Genomic DNA, 18,032 nt, shown 5'->3' with positions numbered 1-18,032 from the left:
GGGGAACCACCCGAGATCCCACTATTGAGGCTGTGACGGAGTTGGAGCACAAACCGAGGGCTTTTTGTCCTCATCCAGAGAGGAAGCTTTCCACGCCTGTTTGGATTCTTGGAGGATGAGACTAGTGGAGACTAAGGAGAGGAGCCCTCCTAATGGGGTCCCTAGAGACAAGTGCTCCTGGTCACCTTGCTCCCAAGTCTTTTTTTTTTTTTTTTTTTTCCTTTTGGAGAAAGGGTCTCACCCTGTGGCTGGAGTGCAGTGGCATGAACACGATTCACTGCAGCCTTGACCTCCTGGACTCAAGTGATCCTCCTACTTCAGCCTCCCGAGTAGCTGGGATTACAGGTGCATGTCACCATGCCCAGATAATTTTTGGTATTTTTTGTAGAGACAGGGTTTCGCCGTGTTGCCCAGGCTGGTCTTGAACTCATGGGCTCAAGTGATCCTCCTGCCTCAGCCTCCTGAGTAGTTGGAATTACAGGTGTGAGCCACCACACCCGGCCTCCAAAGCCTTTTCTGAACATTTCTGAGAAAGAGGATGTAACACCAGTCGCCTCAGAGGGACCCTTCCCAGAGTCGACAGTGTCCTTCTCTTCCCAGCTACATCTCTTCTCTTCCCCACCCCTCCCCTTTCCTGGGACACAGTGACAGGTGGTGGTGTTCTTATCTGATGGTAATTAATGTTTAACCTCTCCTCGGTGTCACTGGTTTAGACCCAACACCTCCGTGCAGAGGGATGGGTCTCCCTGGACAGCATCCCCAGCCCATTCACCCCTTCACAGCAGCCAAGTCAGCCGGATGACGGCTCCCCTCTCCCCACCCACTGCAAACAAGTCTACTTCCTGTTGTTTGGGTCACACTTGGCCAAAGGTTAACTGTCTTCACCTTGTTTATTAGTGAAAAACAACCTAACAGGTGGACTATTCTCATCAAGTCAATGAGACCCGGGAGCTACAGAAGTTTTTTTTTTTTTTTTTTTTTTTTTTTGAGACGGAGTCTGGCTCTGTCGCCCAGGCTGGAGTGCGGTGGCCGGATCTCAGCTCACTGCAAGCTCCGCCTCCCATGTTCATGCCATTCTCCTGCCTCAGCCTCCCAAGTAGCTGGGACTACAGGCGCCCGCCCCGTCGCCCGGCTAGTTTTTTGTATTCTTTAGTAGAGACGGGGTTTCACCGTATTAGCCAGGGTGGTCTCGATCTCCTGACCTTGTGATCCGCCCGTCTCGGCCTCCCAAAGTGCTGGGATTACAGGCTTGAGCCACCACGCCCGGCCTACAGAAGTTTTTTATTAAGACCAGGCGCGGTGGCTCACACCTGTAATCCCAGCACTTTGGGAGGCCGAGGGGGGTGGATCACCTGAGGTCGGGAGTTCCAGACCAGTCTGGCCAACATGATGAGATCCCCTCTCTAGTAAAAGTACAAAATTAGCTGGGCATGGTGGCGGGCGCCTGTAATCCCAGCTACTTGGGAGGCGGAGGCAGGAGGATCACTTGAACCTGGGAAGCAGGAGTTGCAGTGAGCCAAAATCCAGCCATTGAACTCCAGCCTGGGAAACAGAGCGAGACTCCATCTCAAAAAAGAAGTTTTTTATTAAGAGCCATAAATATATCTTCCAACTCACAGGACCACGAAGCTCTCTGCCCTCCTCTGGGTGGCAAGCATTTCAGAAATGATTCTGGGAGGGTGGAGTCTGAGTGTCTGAAGAGAGGAGTGGATGGCTCCGAGTCTATGACTCACCCCTCCTCAGGTTGGCCCTGTCTCCACTGAGGGGCAGGGACCAGGCTGCATGACCCTTGACGTCCCCTGGTTCCTGGGCAGCCCAGGCCTGCAGATGGAGCTAGAACCAGCCAGAAGTTTCCAGAAGAGCGTCCACATACCCGGTAGCTGGCTGGGGACCTCATCGTTCCTGAGAGTCCTGGGTCCAATTCCATTTCCAGGAATCTCCACAGCCCCACCCTGCCCAGCGAGGGAGGTAATTCTCCAAGTTGTCACTTGCCTATAAAGTATGGCAGAGTCAAGCCCAGGAATAAATGACTAGTAATATAATAGTAGCAGTAGTCAACGGCATAAGAAAGAGAAGAAGTCAACCGTGTTGCTTGGCAGTTTATGTACTTGATCACTCATCCTCCTGGTACCCTTGGCTCCATCATAGGCTGTATTATTGATATTTTGCAAAGGAGAAAAATGTGCCTCAGAGAGATTACTTGCCCCAGTTCATGAAAATACCCTGGGAAGCTTACTAAAAATACAGCTTCCCCAACCCCACCCCAGACCTGCTAAACTCATAGTTTCTAGGAATCTGGTTGTTTGTTTTTGAGGCAGAGCTTCACTTTTTTACCCAGGCTGGATTGCAGTGGCATGATCACAGCTCACTGCAGCCTCCACTTCCCCTGGCTCAGGTGATCCTCCCATCTCAGCCTCCCAAGTAGCTGGGACTACAAACACACACCACCATGCCTGGCTAACTTTTGTATTTTTTGTAGAGACAGGGTTTCACCCTATTGACCAGGCTGGCCTCGAACTCCTAGGCTCAAGTGATCCTCCGCCTTGGACTCCCAAAGTGCCGGGGGGAATCTGTATTTTTCATAAACTTCTTTGGTGATTCCTCTCAAGCAAGTTGAGGGACCAGTGCCGTTACACCATCACTTTCTCTCTCCATAGCCTCAAATCAGCTCCCTAGAGGGACCCCCATTACACCCGCTGTTGCAACAGAGTTGAGGGTGAGGGTACTGCATGGCTGTGATGCCTGCAAACCTCTGACCTCCTGAGCTCCTGACTCTAGAAACATACAGGGCTTGCCTGAGTTTCAACCCAGAGAACTGGGCCAGCGGGATTGGAGCTCCTTCAGATTCCCAGACAGCCAGAGCCTCTGTGTCCCTCCCAAGTCTGAGTGTCAACCTGGACAGGGAGGCTATGGCCTGATGTCACCAATGCTTGCCCCCTGTTGCTGTCCCCACCTTGCATTCCAGACCATGGGACAGAAACAATAAGCTGAGGCAGGTATAGCCAGAGAGATGGAGGCAGCCCCCACCTCTCCTGCTGGTGCTGACGCTGACGGAACAACTCTGACCCCAGAGCCTGCTGCTCAGTCCCTTTGGCTACTGGAGCCCATTTTCCCTTCCCACTCTAAGGAGGAAGGGGCATAGGGAAGATAAGCTTTGGCCAGTCCATATGAGAAGAACAGCAGTTGGAATTAACTGGAATGCAAGAACGACAGAGGGAGCGACGGGAGACTGAAGCAGGTACAGTGTCAACATAGGCGGGGAGAAAGTCACAGGCTTGGTTGCTGTCAGAGAAACAGCGTGGAGGTTCAGAGCAGTCAGCTTGTTCTTAACGGGCATAAGTCCAGGGAAGGGAATAAAAGAGAAACGGAGAGGGGAGAAAGAAGAAAGATGAGCCAGGTACTACAGTAGGTATTTTACACATTTAACCTCACCTGAGTCTCCCAAGAGTTCTGCAAGATAGGCAGTTGCTATAGTCTGAATGTTGGAGTCTGCCTCAAAATTTGTATGTTGAAACTTCATGTAATAGTAGCTAGAGGTGGGACCTTTGGGAGACCATGAAGACTATGCCCTCAATAATGGGATCAAGAGGCCAGCATGGTGATTCACACCAGTAATCCCAGCACTTTGGGAGGCCAAGGTGGGAGGATCCCTTGAGGCCAGGAGTTTGAGACCAGCCTGGGCAATATAGTGAGACCCTGACTACAAAAAATGCAAAAATTAGCCTGACGTGGTGGTGCATGCCTGTAGTCCCAGCACTCAGGAGGCTGAGGTAGGAGGATCACTAAAGCCCAAGAGGTTGAGGCTGCAGTGAGCCATGATCGCACCACTGCACTCCAGCCTGGGCAACAGATCAAGATCCTGTCTTGGAAAAAAAAAAACAAAAAAAAAAACCAAAGGAATGGGATTAATGCCCTTATAAAAGAGGTTGAGGAGAGTGCCCTAGTCCCTTCCACCACACAAGGAGTCCACAAGAGGCGCCATCTATGAGGCAGAGAGCGAGTCCTCACCAGACACTGAATCTGCTAGCACCTTGATCTTGAACTTATTGGTCTCCAGAACTGTAAGAAATAAACTTTTATTATTTATAAATGACCCTGTCTAATGTATTTTGTTGTAGCAGCCCAAACGAACTAAGACAGTAACCATTCACTGATTCATTTTTCTTTTTCTTTTTTTTTTTGAGACAGAGTCTTGCTCTGTCGCCCAGGCTGGAGTGCAGTGGCGCGATCTCGGCTCACTGAAAGCTCCGCCTCCCGGGTTCATGCCATTCTCCTGCCTCAGCCTCCTGAGTAGCTGGGACTACAGGCGCCCGCCACCATGCCTGGCTAATTTTTTGTATTTTTAGTAGAGACGGGGTTTCACCGTGTTAGCCAGGATCGTCTCGATTTCCTGACCTCATGATCCGCCTGCCTCAGCCTCCCAAAGTGCTGGGATTACAGGCGTGAACCACCGCGCCCAGCCCATTGATGCATTTTTAAACATGTGTGAATTGAGGGCCCAGTTGTATGCCAAGCACTGTCCTCGGGAGTAGGGATACGGTCAGGCAGGCAAGTTCCCTGCTGTCTTGGAACGTGTCCTCCACTTACAGAGAAAGAAACTGAGGCCCAGAAAGGAGGCCGAGGTCCCCCTGTTAGTGAGTTAGAGGTACCAGAGGTTGGGATTTAAACCAAGGCTTGTATAACATCAAGTCATCTAATCTCTCTGCTCAGCCGCATGACCTTAGGGTTGACCATGTTTACAGAGGTCCCAGTGATGACTTTAGTGCTTCACCAGGGTAACGTCAACAAAGAGATACATGGAAACCGGTCCCCAGTAATCAAAGACATAAGAAAGAGAAGAAGTCAACCGTGTTGCTTGGCAGTTTATGGCATCACAGCCATGCCGTGCACCGACCCTCAACTCTGTTACAACAGCAGGTGTAATGGGGGTCCCTCTAGGGAGCTGATTTGAGGCTACGGAGAGACAAGGTGATGGTGTAACGGCACTGGTCCCATTCGTCCCCAGTACTGGAGCTGATTTGAGGCCATGGAGAGACAAAGTGATAGTGTAATGGCACTGGTCCCATTAGTACCCCACAGAAGCACGGCCCACTGATGCACCATGCCCAGACTAACTGAACATTTTCAATCAGCATTCCTAGAGCTTTCATTTAGCAAACGTCTGTCTGGGGCCAGACACTGTGCTGAAGGTTTCATGGCTCTTGGTTGAACATTTTCTTTTCTTTTTTTTTTTTTTTTTTTTGAGACAAACTTTCACTCTTGTCACCCAGGCTGGAGTGCAATGACGCCACCTCAGCTCACTGCAACGTCTGCCTCCTGGGTTCAAGCGATTCTCCTGCCTCAGCCTCCCAAGTAGCTGGGATTACAGGCACCCACCACCACACCTGGCTAATTTTTGTATTTTTAGTGGAGATGGCCAACACCATGTTGGCCAGGCTGGTCATGAACTCCTGACCTCAGGTGATCTGCCTGCCTTGACCTCCCAAAGTGATGGGATTACAGGTGTGAGTCCGGCTAATTTTTTGTATTTTTAGTAGAGACGGGGTTTTACCATGTTAGCCAGGATGGTCCCGATTTCCTGACCTCATGATCCGCCCGCCTCGGCCTCCCAAAGTGCTGGGATTACAGGCGTGAGCCACCGCGCCCGGCCCACTGATGCACCATGCCCAGACTAACTGAACATTTTCAATCAGACAGCAAAGTGGAAATGCTTGTCTTCAACTGTACAGATAATCAAACCACACTGGCTGAGTGCCTTCCCCAAGGTCATCCAGCTAGTAAGTGGTGGGACTGAATTGAAAGCCTAAGCCGGTTGGACTCCAGGATACACCCTGCCTCTCCAATGCACCTTCATTCATCTCTCCAGGCCGCCTTGGGAGGATAGGCTAGGGGACCTGTTTAAATGGCTGTCTCCTGCTTAATTGGAAGCTCAAACCCCTCTTTGCTCTTCATACAGATTCACTCACACTCACCCCTCACAGCAAATGTATGAAGATGAGTCTTGGAAAGCCCTTGTTCAACTGGGTCAACAGAAGATGGGAGAGAAAGGTTCTCCCCCAAAAGATGCTGTAAGAAAGAGCCACAGGAGAGCTTAGAAAGGGGTTTTCAAATAGGGCAGGGGATTCAGATTTTGCCTCAGGAGTTCACTGGTGCTCTCTTTCTCCTTCTCTCCAGTGAGGAGTCCCCGAGGCACTAGCAAGAGTGACAAGTGTAGTGTTGGTGGCCACCTGAGGTCCCGGGAAGGGGTGAGGGAGGGAAGCTGTGCCCTCTGGCTGGGGGCCGGTAGAGCCTTCCCCTCACTGGCTCATTCTCTGAGACCCGACCCAGGTACACCTTCCTGATCACCTGCTGTCATAAGTGCCTGACTTCCCCTGTAGGTTAGGACCTGGCACAGGGTAGGTGCCAATGAATGCCAGGGGGAAAGAATTGAGATTGAGGGAATGGCAGGGCAGGGCCAACGGTGGGAAGAGGTGTGGTGCCTAACACCTGTTAATCTCAGTAGGGAAGGCACCAGGTTTGAGAGGCCAAATAAAGGATCCATAGCCAGCAAACGAAACATGGGGGTTCCAGGAGGCAGAGGTTGCAGTGAGTTGGGATCATGCCACTGCACTCCAGCCTGGACAACAAAATGAGACTCTGACTCGAAAGAAAAAAAGAGAGAAAGAGAAAAGGAAGAGAAGAGAAGAGAAGAGAAGAGAAGAGAAGAGAAGAGAAGGAAAGGAAGGAAGGAAGGGAAGGAAGGAAAGGAAGGAAGGAAAAGAAACGTGGGGGTTTATTAGGGGCTTGCCTACAGGGGAGAGAGTCCAGTGGTGGTGAACTGGACAGGAGAACCACCTTACATACAGAAATGGTCCAGGGGCAGCGGGCTGGACAACATACCAGTGGCAGCCGACTGGGCAGGAAAACCTCAGCCCCTTGCAAACAGCATGCAGTTTATAGAGCATTTTCACTTAACACCCTCCCCTAATGAACCTCCACCTGGCAATCTTCATTTAACCCGAAACTCAGGGCCTCAATCCCCTGTATGGCCAGTGTTCCATCGGAAGGGATGGGACAGGGGCTAAGATGTTCATCGTAGATAAGAAGCAGGTTGGCCACTCCCAGATTCCTTGGCTTGGAATGCACATTCAGGTCTTCCACACAGGGTCATTCTTGGGGTGCTCTTCAGTTATCCCTATCAGGTGTGTTTACCCTATAAGAGGGCCCTGCAGTGGACACTCTGGCAGCCTGAGCAGTTTGGACCGTGAAGCAGTAGGTGGCTCCCCAGCTCCTCCTGCCTGCACCACACCACACACACATGACTGTGGTGGGGAGGGGGGGCTGTGTAGTAACTGCTGGAGTGGTGGAGGGACCAGGAGCCACACATTGCTGTTTTCGCCAGTGACAACTTCTGAGCACGAAACATTCACTTTTAGGTCATATTCCTTCCACCATCTTCATGAAGTCCAGGTGCCCCGTGTCACTGTCTCGGTTTTTCAGAAGGCAGTCGGTTCAGGGAAGCTGAGCGCCTTCCCCAGGGCACCCGGTCAGCTGGGGCAGAATTCATATCAGAACTCCCAACAGCTGGGAACGCCGCACGGGATCTGCCCTCCATAAACGACCAGGCCTGAGCTGTTCCCTCCTTTCCACTTGAACAGGGGCTGGGGTTGGGCAGAGAGGACCCAGCTGAGAGGAGGAGCAGTGTGGGGGACGCGGGGGACAGCCCCACCTGTCGCTGCTGCCCAGCAGGCTGGAGACACGGAACGGCCCCTCCCCTTGGCCCCCCGTCCCCCATGCCATAGTTCTCATCCATTGTCATCGTACTGTCTCGGCGCTGCTATATTTAAGACGGTGCAGGCTCCGGGATCGCATTCTTCTCCCGGTGCCCGCTGAGCCGAGGGCAAGAAGAGAACAAGGACCCTCTCGGCCTCTGGAATCTTCTCCCCAAAGACTCCTAAGTGGGCACACTGCTCTGTGAGTCACCCCCGGAAATCAGGGTTGGGGAGGGATGCCTCCTGAGAGTCAGCCACTGGGGAGTGATTTCTGTGGGTGTGTGTGCGTGTGTGCGCGGTTGTGTGTTGTGAAAGGAGCCTGGGAAACTTGTGCTGAGGCAGCACCCAAGTGAAAATGGGAGGGGATTCCAGAAACCCCTGCCCCATCCCACTGTTCTGTGTGGCCCTGGGTCTTCTGAGAGCTGAGCTCTCTGTGATGTGAAAGTTGAAAAAAAAAAAAAAAAAAAAAAAAAAAAGGGTGGGGGCTGCCCTGGGAACTGGAGTCTTTCCTGCGACGGAGCAGCGATCAGCGGGAGCCGGCTAAGCTGGCAAGTTCCACGAATTCAGAGCGGAGCTGGCTGAGCCCAGCTTGGCCAGCCCCACAGGCAGGGAAAGAGAGCGAGCCCTCAGATCCCAAATCTTAGAGCTGGAAGGGATTTCATCCAGTGCCTGGCAGGAAACCGAGGCCCAGACGGGAAAGGAGTTGCCTCAGCTCATGACTGGCAAGGGCAGGATTCGGCCTCGCGGAAGCTGGTGGAGCCCCTGGCTAAGAACGCGTCCCGGCCTGTGCCGCCCGCCGCCCGCAGGATGTGTCTCTGCTCCCAGCCACCCCACCCCGCCTCCAACGCAGCTCCCCTGCCGGCAGTTCTCAGAGGGGTCTTGGCTCAACTGCTATGCATTTCTCTTTCCCTCCTGAAGAAGGGGAGAGGCCTCCTCCGCAGATGGAGGCTTGGGAGCAAAGCAGAGAGGAATTGGGAAGGCCACGCAGTGGGACCTCTGACCCAGATTTTTGTACCCCAAGAGAGGGAAAAGGGGGCAGTTTCCCCTTCACACAGGCACACACAGTGTTCTGGAAAGAGGCACCCTGGTCCTTCGGGAAAGGGCAGGGAGGCCGCAAACTTGTCCCTGCTTAATCCCACGCATCAGTCAGTGCTTTAAAAAGAATTGGTGGCTCATCCGCTAAAGCCAGGGGTCTGGTTGCTGGAGGCCCCGAGGTCAGGGACGAGCGCCAGGCCCCTGCCTGCTGTGCTAATCGGGAACAGAGCATCCAGGGGAAGGGAGCCAGTGGCTGGTGCCAGGGAATGTTAACTCTCAGCCACTGGAGCCAGGGCCATCGTGTCCCAGGAAAGCTGGGGCAGAGTCGGGGGTCCTCCCTCCACCTAGGGTGGTACCCAGCAGCTCTCCTCCTGGGCCATGAGGAAGGAAGAGCAGAATGAGCAGAGCTAGTCACTTCTTTGTGTGCAGGGAGAACTTCTTCCATCAGGAGGGGGTGATACGAAGCCAAAGAGGGTGACTGTCCCATTATGTCATTTGAGATGATTAACAAGAGCCCAGGGAGCTTTAGGGGCAGCCCTTGGTCCCAGCTAACGCTACAGCCATCCATTCTCTTTTCGTGATGCCCACAACTGCAGACACCCAAAAGGAGCAAACTTCTAGGAAGCAGAAGGGTAAAAACCCACTAAGACTGACCCTCCACAGCCCGAGCCCCCATCACCCCCACCACATGCCTCTTCCAGGCCAAGGGCTCTCCAATAAAGCCAGTGGGCTCACCTTCCATGTCATGGACTTAGAGAAATGGTCACCTGGGTGCTGTGTTCACATCCAGGCAGAAGACAGCCTACACATGCACACACACAAACGCACACACCACACACACACACTCTGCCACCTCCAGCACGACCCCCTAGAGAGGCAGGGGCCACACAGAGACAACCCCACAGAAGCTGACAGGAGCAGGCCAAGGCAGGCGGTCGTCCCTCTTCTGTTTCCATCCCCATGTCTGGGCAGGAACCCTCCCATGCCAGAAGTCTGCAGACCAGGATTCCCACCTGGAGGAGGTGTGAAAGTCATTCCAGGGATTCCAGCTTTAGCATCAGAGGGGCCCTCAGAGACCCAGCAGTGACAGAAGCCTGGATCTGAGAAAGAACTTAGTGCAAAAACTCACAGCCAGCAGGCTCACGGGCCTCCCACACCCCTCACTTGCCTCTCCATATCCATGGATCAGCTTCCTGAGCCTCCCCCGGGTCAGTGTGATCCAGCCCCACTGGGCGCCATCAGGGGCCTAGACCTGAGCCTCGGGAATGCAAAGGGGATGTGTACATTGCAATTCCCTTATGAAGAGAAAGGCCCTGTGGCCCACTGTGTCCCCAGCCTCGGCCATGGCCTGGCCTTGAGTGGCCATATGACATGGAGGTCAGAAGGGCTAGGGGTTGGGCTAAGGATTGGCTGCCAGTCATGGCCCCATCACCATGCTGGGTGACCTTGGGCAAGTACTGCCCCTGTTCATCAGTAAAATGGGATAATAATGGTGCTGTCCTCATTTGGGTTATTACAGGGACTGGGGATAATGCATTTGAGAACTAACATGGGCCTGGCACATAATAAGTTCTCACTATTGTTAATTTTAATTCACTTACAATCTTGTTGAACAGTCAAGATGCACAGATACAAAATAATTACATAGAGAAGGCATTGTCTGAATCAATGCTAAATTGTGGAGTGCTAGAAAATAAGTACAAAAGAAATTAGAAGAGGGAAAATTCTAGGTGGCCTGTAGTTTTTCAGAAAGGCTTCTTAGAAAAATAATGCTAATGTCTAACACTTATGTTGTACTTACTAAGCCCCAAGCACTCATCTAACCTTCACAACTACCCTGGGAGGTTGGTAGACCCATTTTACAGATGAGGAAACCAAGTCATGAGTCTTTCCCAAGGTTACACACTTGTAAGCTGGGATGAGGAGCTGGCATCACACCCTGTGGGCTGGATTCAGAGTCTCTGTGCTAACTAGCATGCCCTCAGTTGGGGTTTGAAGCATGACTAGAGCTAAGCGGGCCAGGAGGAGGGGAAGGGTGTGCTGGGAGAGAAAACCAGCGCAGGCAAAGACTCAGAGGTAGGACTGAGCGTGGCCAGTGCAGGAAGAATAGGGACACCTGCCCGTCCTGAGTCCAGACAGAGCCGTGGACATCACAGTTTCAATCACTCATTGTCTGGGAAGCTGAGGCCCAGAGAAGGGAAAACCTTGCCCCAGATCATACAGCGAGACAAGGGCTGGGCTGCAGCCGGAAGCAGCTAGAAGTCAGGGCCCTGCTCACTCAGCTGGGGAGCACATGTGGTAGAGGAGAAGCCAGGCTCAGAGCCTAAAGCCTGCCTCTGCCACCTTGGGCAGGTCCCTCTCCCTCTCAGACCTCAGTTTCCCTGTCTGCCCACTACGGAGAGGACACCCGCATGCCCCCATCCCGCCAGCCTCCTGGAGATGTTGGGAAGACTGCATGGGAGGGGACAGGCGGGCACCTGGTGGACTGACCGTGGCCCTTGGCCTTGACAGGTTGTTGCTCTGGTAGCCATGACTCTGCCGCACAGCTTGGGAGGTGCGGGGGACCCCCAGCCCCCTCAGGCCATGGAGGTCCACAGGCTGGAGCACCGGCAGGAGGAGGAGCGGAAGGAGGAGCGGCAGCACAGCCTGCACATGGGCTCCTCCATGCAGAGGCACACCTTCCGCAGCAGGTGGGAGCCACGGGGTCCCTGCCCAGCCACTGCCCTTCCTCTGGTCTGAGGAGGGAGGCCCAGCCTAGCCCTCTGGAGGCTCCAACCTGATGGGGGGAGGGACATCCCTGCTTTCTGAGCCCCCGATCTGAGGAAGGAGACACAGTTGGCTCTCTGGAGACCCCCATGTGATGGAAGAGGCACAGCCCTGTCCTCTGGAAACCCTGTTTGAGGAGGGAAGCACAGTCAGTGTTGGGGGGGATGCAGCCTTGCTTTCTGAGACTGGTATGAGGAGGGAGGCCCAGCCCTGCCTGTTGGTGCCCTGAGGCTGAGGTGGGCAAATGCAGCCCTAATCTCAGGGAGCCCCCAGCCAATCCCTCAGGAGCCGTTCACTCCCCTCCTTCTGGGAGCAGCGAGGAAGAACATGAGTTCAGCGCCGCGGACTACGCCCTGGCAGCAGCCCTGGCTCTGACGGCCTCCTCTGAGCTGTCTTGGTAAGTCAGAGTTGCTTCCCAGGGAGCCCTGGCTGAGGAGGGGCCATCCTGTCCAGTCCCCCCGGCCTCCCTGCTGGCCTTTCACCCTGAGTGTAAAGAACCTGCCCAAAATCCCACATCTAGAATAAGGGTCTAGACAGGATTTTAAGCCCAGTGCTGCCTGCCCACAAAGCCCACACACCACCCTCTGGAAGGGTGCACGTGTCATAGCCGGGGACCATCCCCAAGGGAGAGGGTGGGGGCCCACGTCACCGACAGGCTTCCAGGCTTCACGTGGTGGGGGAGGGAGCTAGGAATAGGACAGAAGGAGCAAGTAAACCAGGCCCCAGTTTCCCAAGAGGCCAGAGACTGAGGAAGCCTCTGAGTGTGCCGGCTTAGAGAAGCAGCGTCCGGCTTGGGACAGGCCCCTGGGCTAGGAGGCTTGGGTCGTGGTCCTGGCTGACCTGAAGCAGGTTGCTGAGCCTCAGTCCCTGCCCTATAAAATAGGGACATTAAGGCCTGGCCACTTGGGTATTATGAAAACAAGATGAACAAAGGTTTGCGAAAGAGTCTTGAAAACGATGAAAACAGTCAACTGTTTATTAAGCACCGACTGTAAGCAGGGCCCTTCCAGGCTGTTTTGGAGGCAAGGGAAGATGCAAAGTCATGCATGTCCTCCCAAAGTTTAAAGCATCCTGGCACTGCTGGGCATGGGGAATGGAACTGGCCAAGATGCTCCAGGCGCCCCCATCCCTGCCTGAGCCCCAGTGGCCTCTGTCATGGCAGGGAAGCCCAGCTGAGACACCAGACATCTGCCGTGGAGCTGGAGGAGCGAGGGCAGAAGCGGGTGGGCTTCGGCAATGACTGGGAGAGGACCGAGATCGCCTTCCTGCGGACCCACCGGCTGCTGCGCCAGAGGCGGGACTGGAAGATGCTGAGGCAGCGGGTAAGGGTGTGGGCTGTGGAGCCCCCAGGGCCTGGGACCTGCAACGCACCACTTGCTGCCATCCTCACCCCCTTCCCAAGAGGCAGGACGTCCCAGGCAGAGTCCAGGCTTTGGGTTTGCATCTGATGCCTGTACACTCCAGCGGTGTGAGCCTGGGCAAGTGCAACCCCGTTCCTGAGCCTCAGTGCTCTCATCTGTAAAACAGAGCTGGGTACAATGGCTCATGCCTGTAATCCCAGCACTTTGGAAGGCCAAGGTGGGTGGATCACCTGAGGTCAGAAGTTCGAGACTAGCCTGGCCAACATGGTGAAACCCTGTCTCTACTAAAAATATGAAAATTAGCCAGGCCTGTAATCCCAGCTACTTGGGAGACTGAGGCAGGAGAATCGCTTGAACCCGAGAGGCAGAGGTTGCAGTGAGCCAAGATCATACGGCTGCACTCCAGCTCGGGCTACAGAGTGAGACTCCATCTCAAAATTTAAAAAAAAAAAAGTAAAATAGACATCATTGTAACAATTATCAGTGCTGAGATGGGATTTAAATGAGACTGGGTTTGGAAAGTGACTTTCCCGCTGCCTAGAACACAGAAGACCCTCAGGAAATGCTAGCCCTGATGAGTATCAGGATTTGAGCTACTCTCCACATCCCTTCCCCAGCTCCCACTTACACAGGCTTTCTCAGTGTCGTGTCTTTCACCCCCACACCCCCACAGTGGGCAGGGGATTTTGCTATCATCCCCATTTTACAGATAAGGACACTGAGGACCTGCTTATGGTCCCACAGCGGGCAGGGGATTTTGCTATCATCCCCATTTTACAGATAAGGACACTGAGGACCTGCCTATGGTACCACAGCTAGTTAATACCTTGACCCCAGGCCAGCTGGCTCCGAAGCCCATGCCCTGCTCACAGTGCCACCCTGCTCTGCTAGTGGAGGGGACCGGGAACTCCAGCCCATGTGGGTCTAACTACAGAGTCTGGGTGTCAGTGGGGAGGTAATGGTGAAGAGGGCAGAGAGGTGGTCCCTGGCTCACAGCGTCATACACCTCCTTCCGCCTCCAGACAGAGGAGAAGGTCCAGGAGGCCAAGGAGCTGAGGGAGCTGTGCTCTGGCCGCGGGCCCTGGTTCTGGATCCCTCTTCGCTCCCACGCTGTCTGGGAGCACACCACGGTCCTGCTGACCTGCACTGTCCAGGCCTCGCCACCACCCCAGGTCACCTGGTAAGCCGCTGGGGCAGGAGGGGGTTCTGGGCCTCTGGGGTCACGAGTGAGTTCCTCACATCCAATACTTCTGCCAGGACTTCTTGTTGCGGACCCGTGAACCCTGAGCTCTGTCCACCCACCAAATAGAGCAGCTGCTGGGGAACCAGACCTGGGTTGTTTTTTAGAGGCGGGGTCTCACTCAGGCTGGAGTGCAGTGGAGTGATCATAGCTCACTGCAGTGTTGACTCCTGGGCTCAAGGGATCCTCCCACCTCAGCCTCCCAAGTAGCTGGGACCACAGGCACAAGCCACCACGCCCAGCTTAGGCCTGGGTTATTCTTAGCTGCCCCCCAGCCAGCCTCGGGCTGGAAGACTGGGCCCCTGGGGAGCCAGCCCTCATAAAAATATAATTCTGGTCTCATGAGAAGGCAGGTGCTGCAAGCTGGGCGTCTCCAGGGTTGAGGATGATGGTGAGAGGCGGGACAGGGGCCAAGGGGCAGGAAGGAGGTGGGCGGGGCAGGGAGAAGATGGGGAGGGCAGGGCCTACAGAGAAGGAGCACAGGCCTCAGGGGCAGGGGGGAGCCTTGTGTTCCCACCCTCGCTTTCTCTCTCCCTACTCAGTGTGAGGTCTCAGCCATGCCTCTTAAACTCCCTGGTCCTGCCTCCATTTCCTATTTTGAAGAATGGATTGAAGACCTCCTGTCCAGCTTGTGTGTGATGAGAATTTAATACAACAACAACATGGAAACCTCAGAACTTGAAAAGGGCTGGGAAAACAGGAAATGCCATTCGTGGGAGGGTAGAACCCCAGAGGCTAGGCCTCGCTTGGGGAGGGGCAGAGCAGGGGCAGGGGTCTCCTGCACAGGCACAGATCGGGGTGGGCATGGCCGCGGCCCAGGTCTCAGTCTCACCACAGAAGAAGGCACGTCATTCACATGGCTTAGCTACTCTTTCCTGAGTGCCCCCTGGATCTGAGGCCCATTGCTCAGTACCCTGGGGGATGAGGAAGTGGTTTCAACAAAAATTTGCCGAGAGTGTCATCTGTCCCAGGACCTGACTGAGGCACTGGGGCACAGAAATAACCAAACAAGCCCAGGCCCACTTTCAGCACTTCGGGAAGCCAAGGAGGGAGGATCACTTGAACCTAGGAGTTTGAGAACATCCTGGGCAGCTGGGAGACACCATCTCTACAAAAAATTTAAAAATTAGCTGGGCATGTGGCCTGCACTTGTAGTCCCAGCTACTTGGTAAGCTGAGGTCGAGGCTGCCGTGTACCGTGATTGCACCACTGCACTCCATCCTGGATGACAGAGTAAGATCCTGTCTCACAGAAAAAAAAAAAAAAAAAAGCGGCCGGGCGCGGTGGCTCACACCTGTACTCCCAGCACTTTGGGAGGCCGAGGCAGGTGGATCACCTGAAGTCAGGAATTCGAGACCATCCTTGCCCACATGGTGAAACCCTGTCTCTACTAAAAATACAAAAATTAGCTGAGCGTGGTGGCGGGTGCCTGTAATCCCAACTACTTGGGAGGCTGAGACAGGAGAATCACTTGAACCCAGGAGGCGGAGGATGCAGTGAGCCAAGATCGCACCACCGCACTCCAGCCTGGGGGACAGAACCCGAGACTCTGTCTCAAAAAAGAAAAGAAAGGAAATAACCAGACACAATCTCACCTTCAAGGAACTAACTCTTAGCCCAGAAAAGAAACATCAGCACACAAAGAGGTATATTCATGGGTGATATTTGAGATCAAAGAGTCTGGGTGAAAAGGAAGAAGGGGCTACCTCAGCCCATAGAATCCAGGAAGGCTTCTCAGAAGAGGCCGCCTATCAGCCAGATCTTGACAGGGAACAGCCAATGGTCTAGCAGGAGAGAGAATAGAGGCACAAATAATGGAAAACACAAAGGAAAACAGCAGCCTCTTATACTTGAATCCACATTACACTGACCCAGAACTTCACTCTCGTTTGAGCATCAGGGCCATTCATGAGATAGGAACTATTACGCCCATTTCACAGGTAAGGATATCAAGGCTCAGAGAGGTAGTGTGACTTACGTAAGGTCACACAGCCAATGTGAGCTAGGATTCAAATTCAGATCTCCTGCCTCTAAGCCCATAACTCTTTCAACTGGCCTAGAGAGTAGGAGAGTGATTATTACTGCTGTGGGATAATTAAGGAATCAGAGAGATCAAGGGGTTGAGGAGGCATTGTTTAATTATTTAGTTAATCTGAACCAGTCGGATTAACATCCAAAGGACTGAGCCCCGAACAAAGAGTCTGGTGAACTTTAAAGCATTTTGTGGGTTGGGGGCGGGGGAGATCTGTGCAGGGGGAAGGATATTACAGAAGTGAGAAACAAAGACAGGTATTCAATTAAGACATGCATTACATCATTTCTTACTTTTCAAGGAAAAACATGTTTTACGACTTGAGTTTATCTGTCTAGTGGCCTTGCAGCTGCACAGCTAGAGAAACAGGGTCTTCACAATGCCTGGGAAAGGAGGAGATAAGGCTCACTAGCCTCAGAAAAACAGGCAGTTCATCTTTAAAGGATTCCAGCTCTTTCTCCTCCTCGGGGGGAACTGGATTTTCTTACATACAGCTGAGTTTTTGCTTACACATTCTTTAATTTTTCTTTTTAATTCCTGTTCCATTACAAGTTTTACTTTCCTTCAAGCACATATAATGCTTCAGAAGTCAGAGAAATAGAAATCACTCAGGCCAGGAGCAATCAAGAAAGGCATCTTGAGGGAGCTGGCCTCAGGGCTGGTCATTGCCAGCTGGAATTTATTCCAAAAAGTATGCCAAGTACCCTGCTGGGCTCTGGGATGCTGTGGGGACTGGGCGGTCCCTGCATGCAAGTTGCTGGTTCCACTAGGAGGACTGCTCCCAGCACTGGCCGGGCCAAGTGGAGGTTAGCATCTCAGCTGTCCTGGCCCCGCAGCCAAGCTCTGCTCAGCCCTGGCACTGAGGCCCACATCGAAGGCATTTGGAAACCTCTTGGGAGTTGTTTCTACCCCTGCCAACGAGGTTGCCACAACAGGGAGCTGAGCATTCCTGACCAGTGGCAGAAGCCAAGCCCAGGTCCACCTCCAGCCCAGGCAACTCAGGTGGCCCCTGGTACTCCTGGCTTGACGGATCTGGTTTTCCATCATCAGTCACATCAGGCAGGGCCACATGTTGCCCCAAGACTGACCTCCAGAGGTTCTGTCCAGCCCTAGGGCTGGAGGAATATTCCAGCTCACCCGGCGTATTAGGCAAGTCTATTCATTCAACGATTATCATTATTATTATTATTTAGAGATAAGGTCTCACTCTGTTGCCAGGCTGGAGTACAGTGGTGCAATCACTGCTCACTGCAGCCTCAACTTCCTGGGCTCAAGTGATGCTCCCACCCCAGCCTCCCAAGTAGCTGGGACCACAGGCATGAGCCACCACACCTGGCTAACTTCTTAAATTTTTGTAGAGACAGAGTCTCACTATGTTGCCCAGGCTGGTCTCGAACTCCTGGCCTCAAGTATTCCTCCCATCTCAGTCTCCCAAAGCTCTGGGAATACAGGCATGAGCCACTAGGCCTGGTCTTTCTTTTTTTAAAGTGTTCTTTTTTTTTTTTTTTTTTTAAGATAGAGTCTCATTCTGTTGCTCAGCCTGGAGTGCAGTGGCACCATCTCGGCTCACTGCAGCCTCCGCCTCCTGGGTTCAAGTGATTCTCCTGCCTCAGCCTCCCAAGTAGCTGGGATGACAGGCACCCGCCACCATGCCCAGCTAAATTTTTTGTGTGTATTTTTAGTAGAGATGGGGTTTCACCATTTTGGCCAGGCTAGTCTGGAACTCCTGACTTCAAGTAATCCCCCTGCCTCAGCCTTCCTAAAGCAGTCTTAAAAAGTAAAATCGAACACCAAAATATGTGAGGCCAAAAAAAAAGATTTAGATAAATAACAGAAATCTCACTCCT

General features: G+C 53.3%; 1 protein-coding gene across 1 annotated transcript in view; it reads left to right on the top strand.

The window, feature by feature from the left end:
* Positions 1-7,788: 7,788 nt before the first annotated feature.
* MYOM3 (myomesin 3) overlaps positions 7,789-18,032 on the top strand; it is a 61,352-nt gene continuing 51,108 nt past the window's right edge. The window contains exons 1-5 of the mRNA XM_010355740.2: positions 7,789-7,953; positions 11,298-11,476; positions 11,869-11,949; positions 12,715-12,874; positions 13,936-14,093. Coding sequence (XP_010354042.2) covers positions 11,316-11,476; positions 11,869-11,949; positions 12,715-12,874; positions 13,936-14,093 — 560 coding nt within the window. The 5' untranslated portion in view covers positions 7,789-7,953; positions 11,298-11,315. The remainder of the gene's footprint in view (positions 7,954-11,297; positions 11,477-11,868; positions 11,950-12,714; positions 12,875-13,935; positions 14,094-18,032) is intronic.

This window comes from Rhinopithecus roxellana, chromosome 12 (genome assembly GCF_007565055.1).
Source record: "Rhinopithecus roxellana isolate Shanxi Qingling chromosome 12, ASM756505v1, whole genome shotgun sequence".
NCBI lineage: Eukaryota > Metazoa > Chordata > Mammalia > Primates > Cercopithecidae > Rhinopithecus > Rhinopithecus roxellana.
This window is presented reverse-complemented; position numbering and strand designations above follow the sequence as displayed.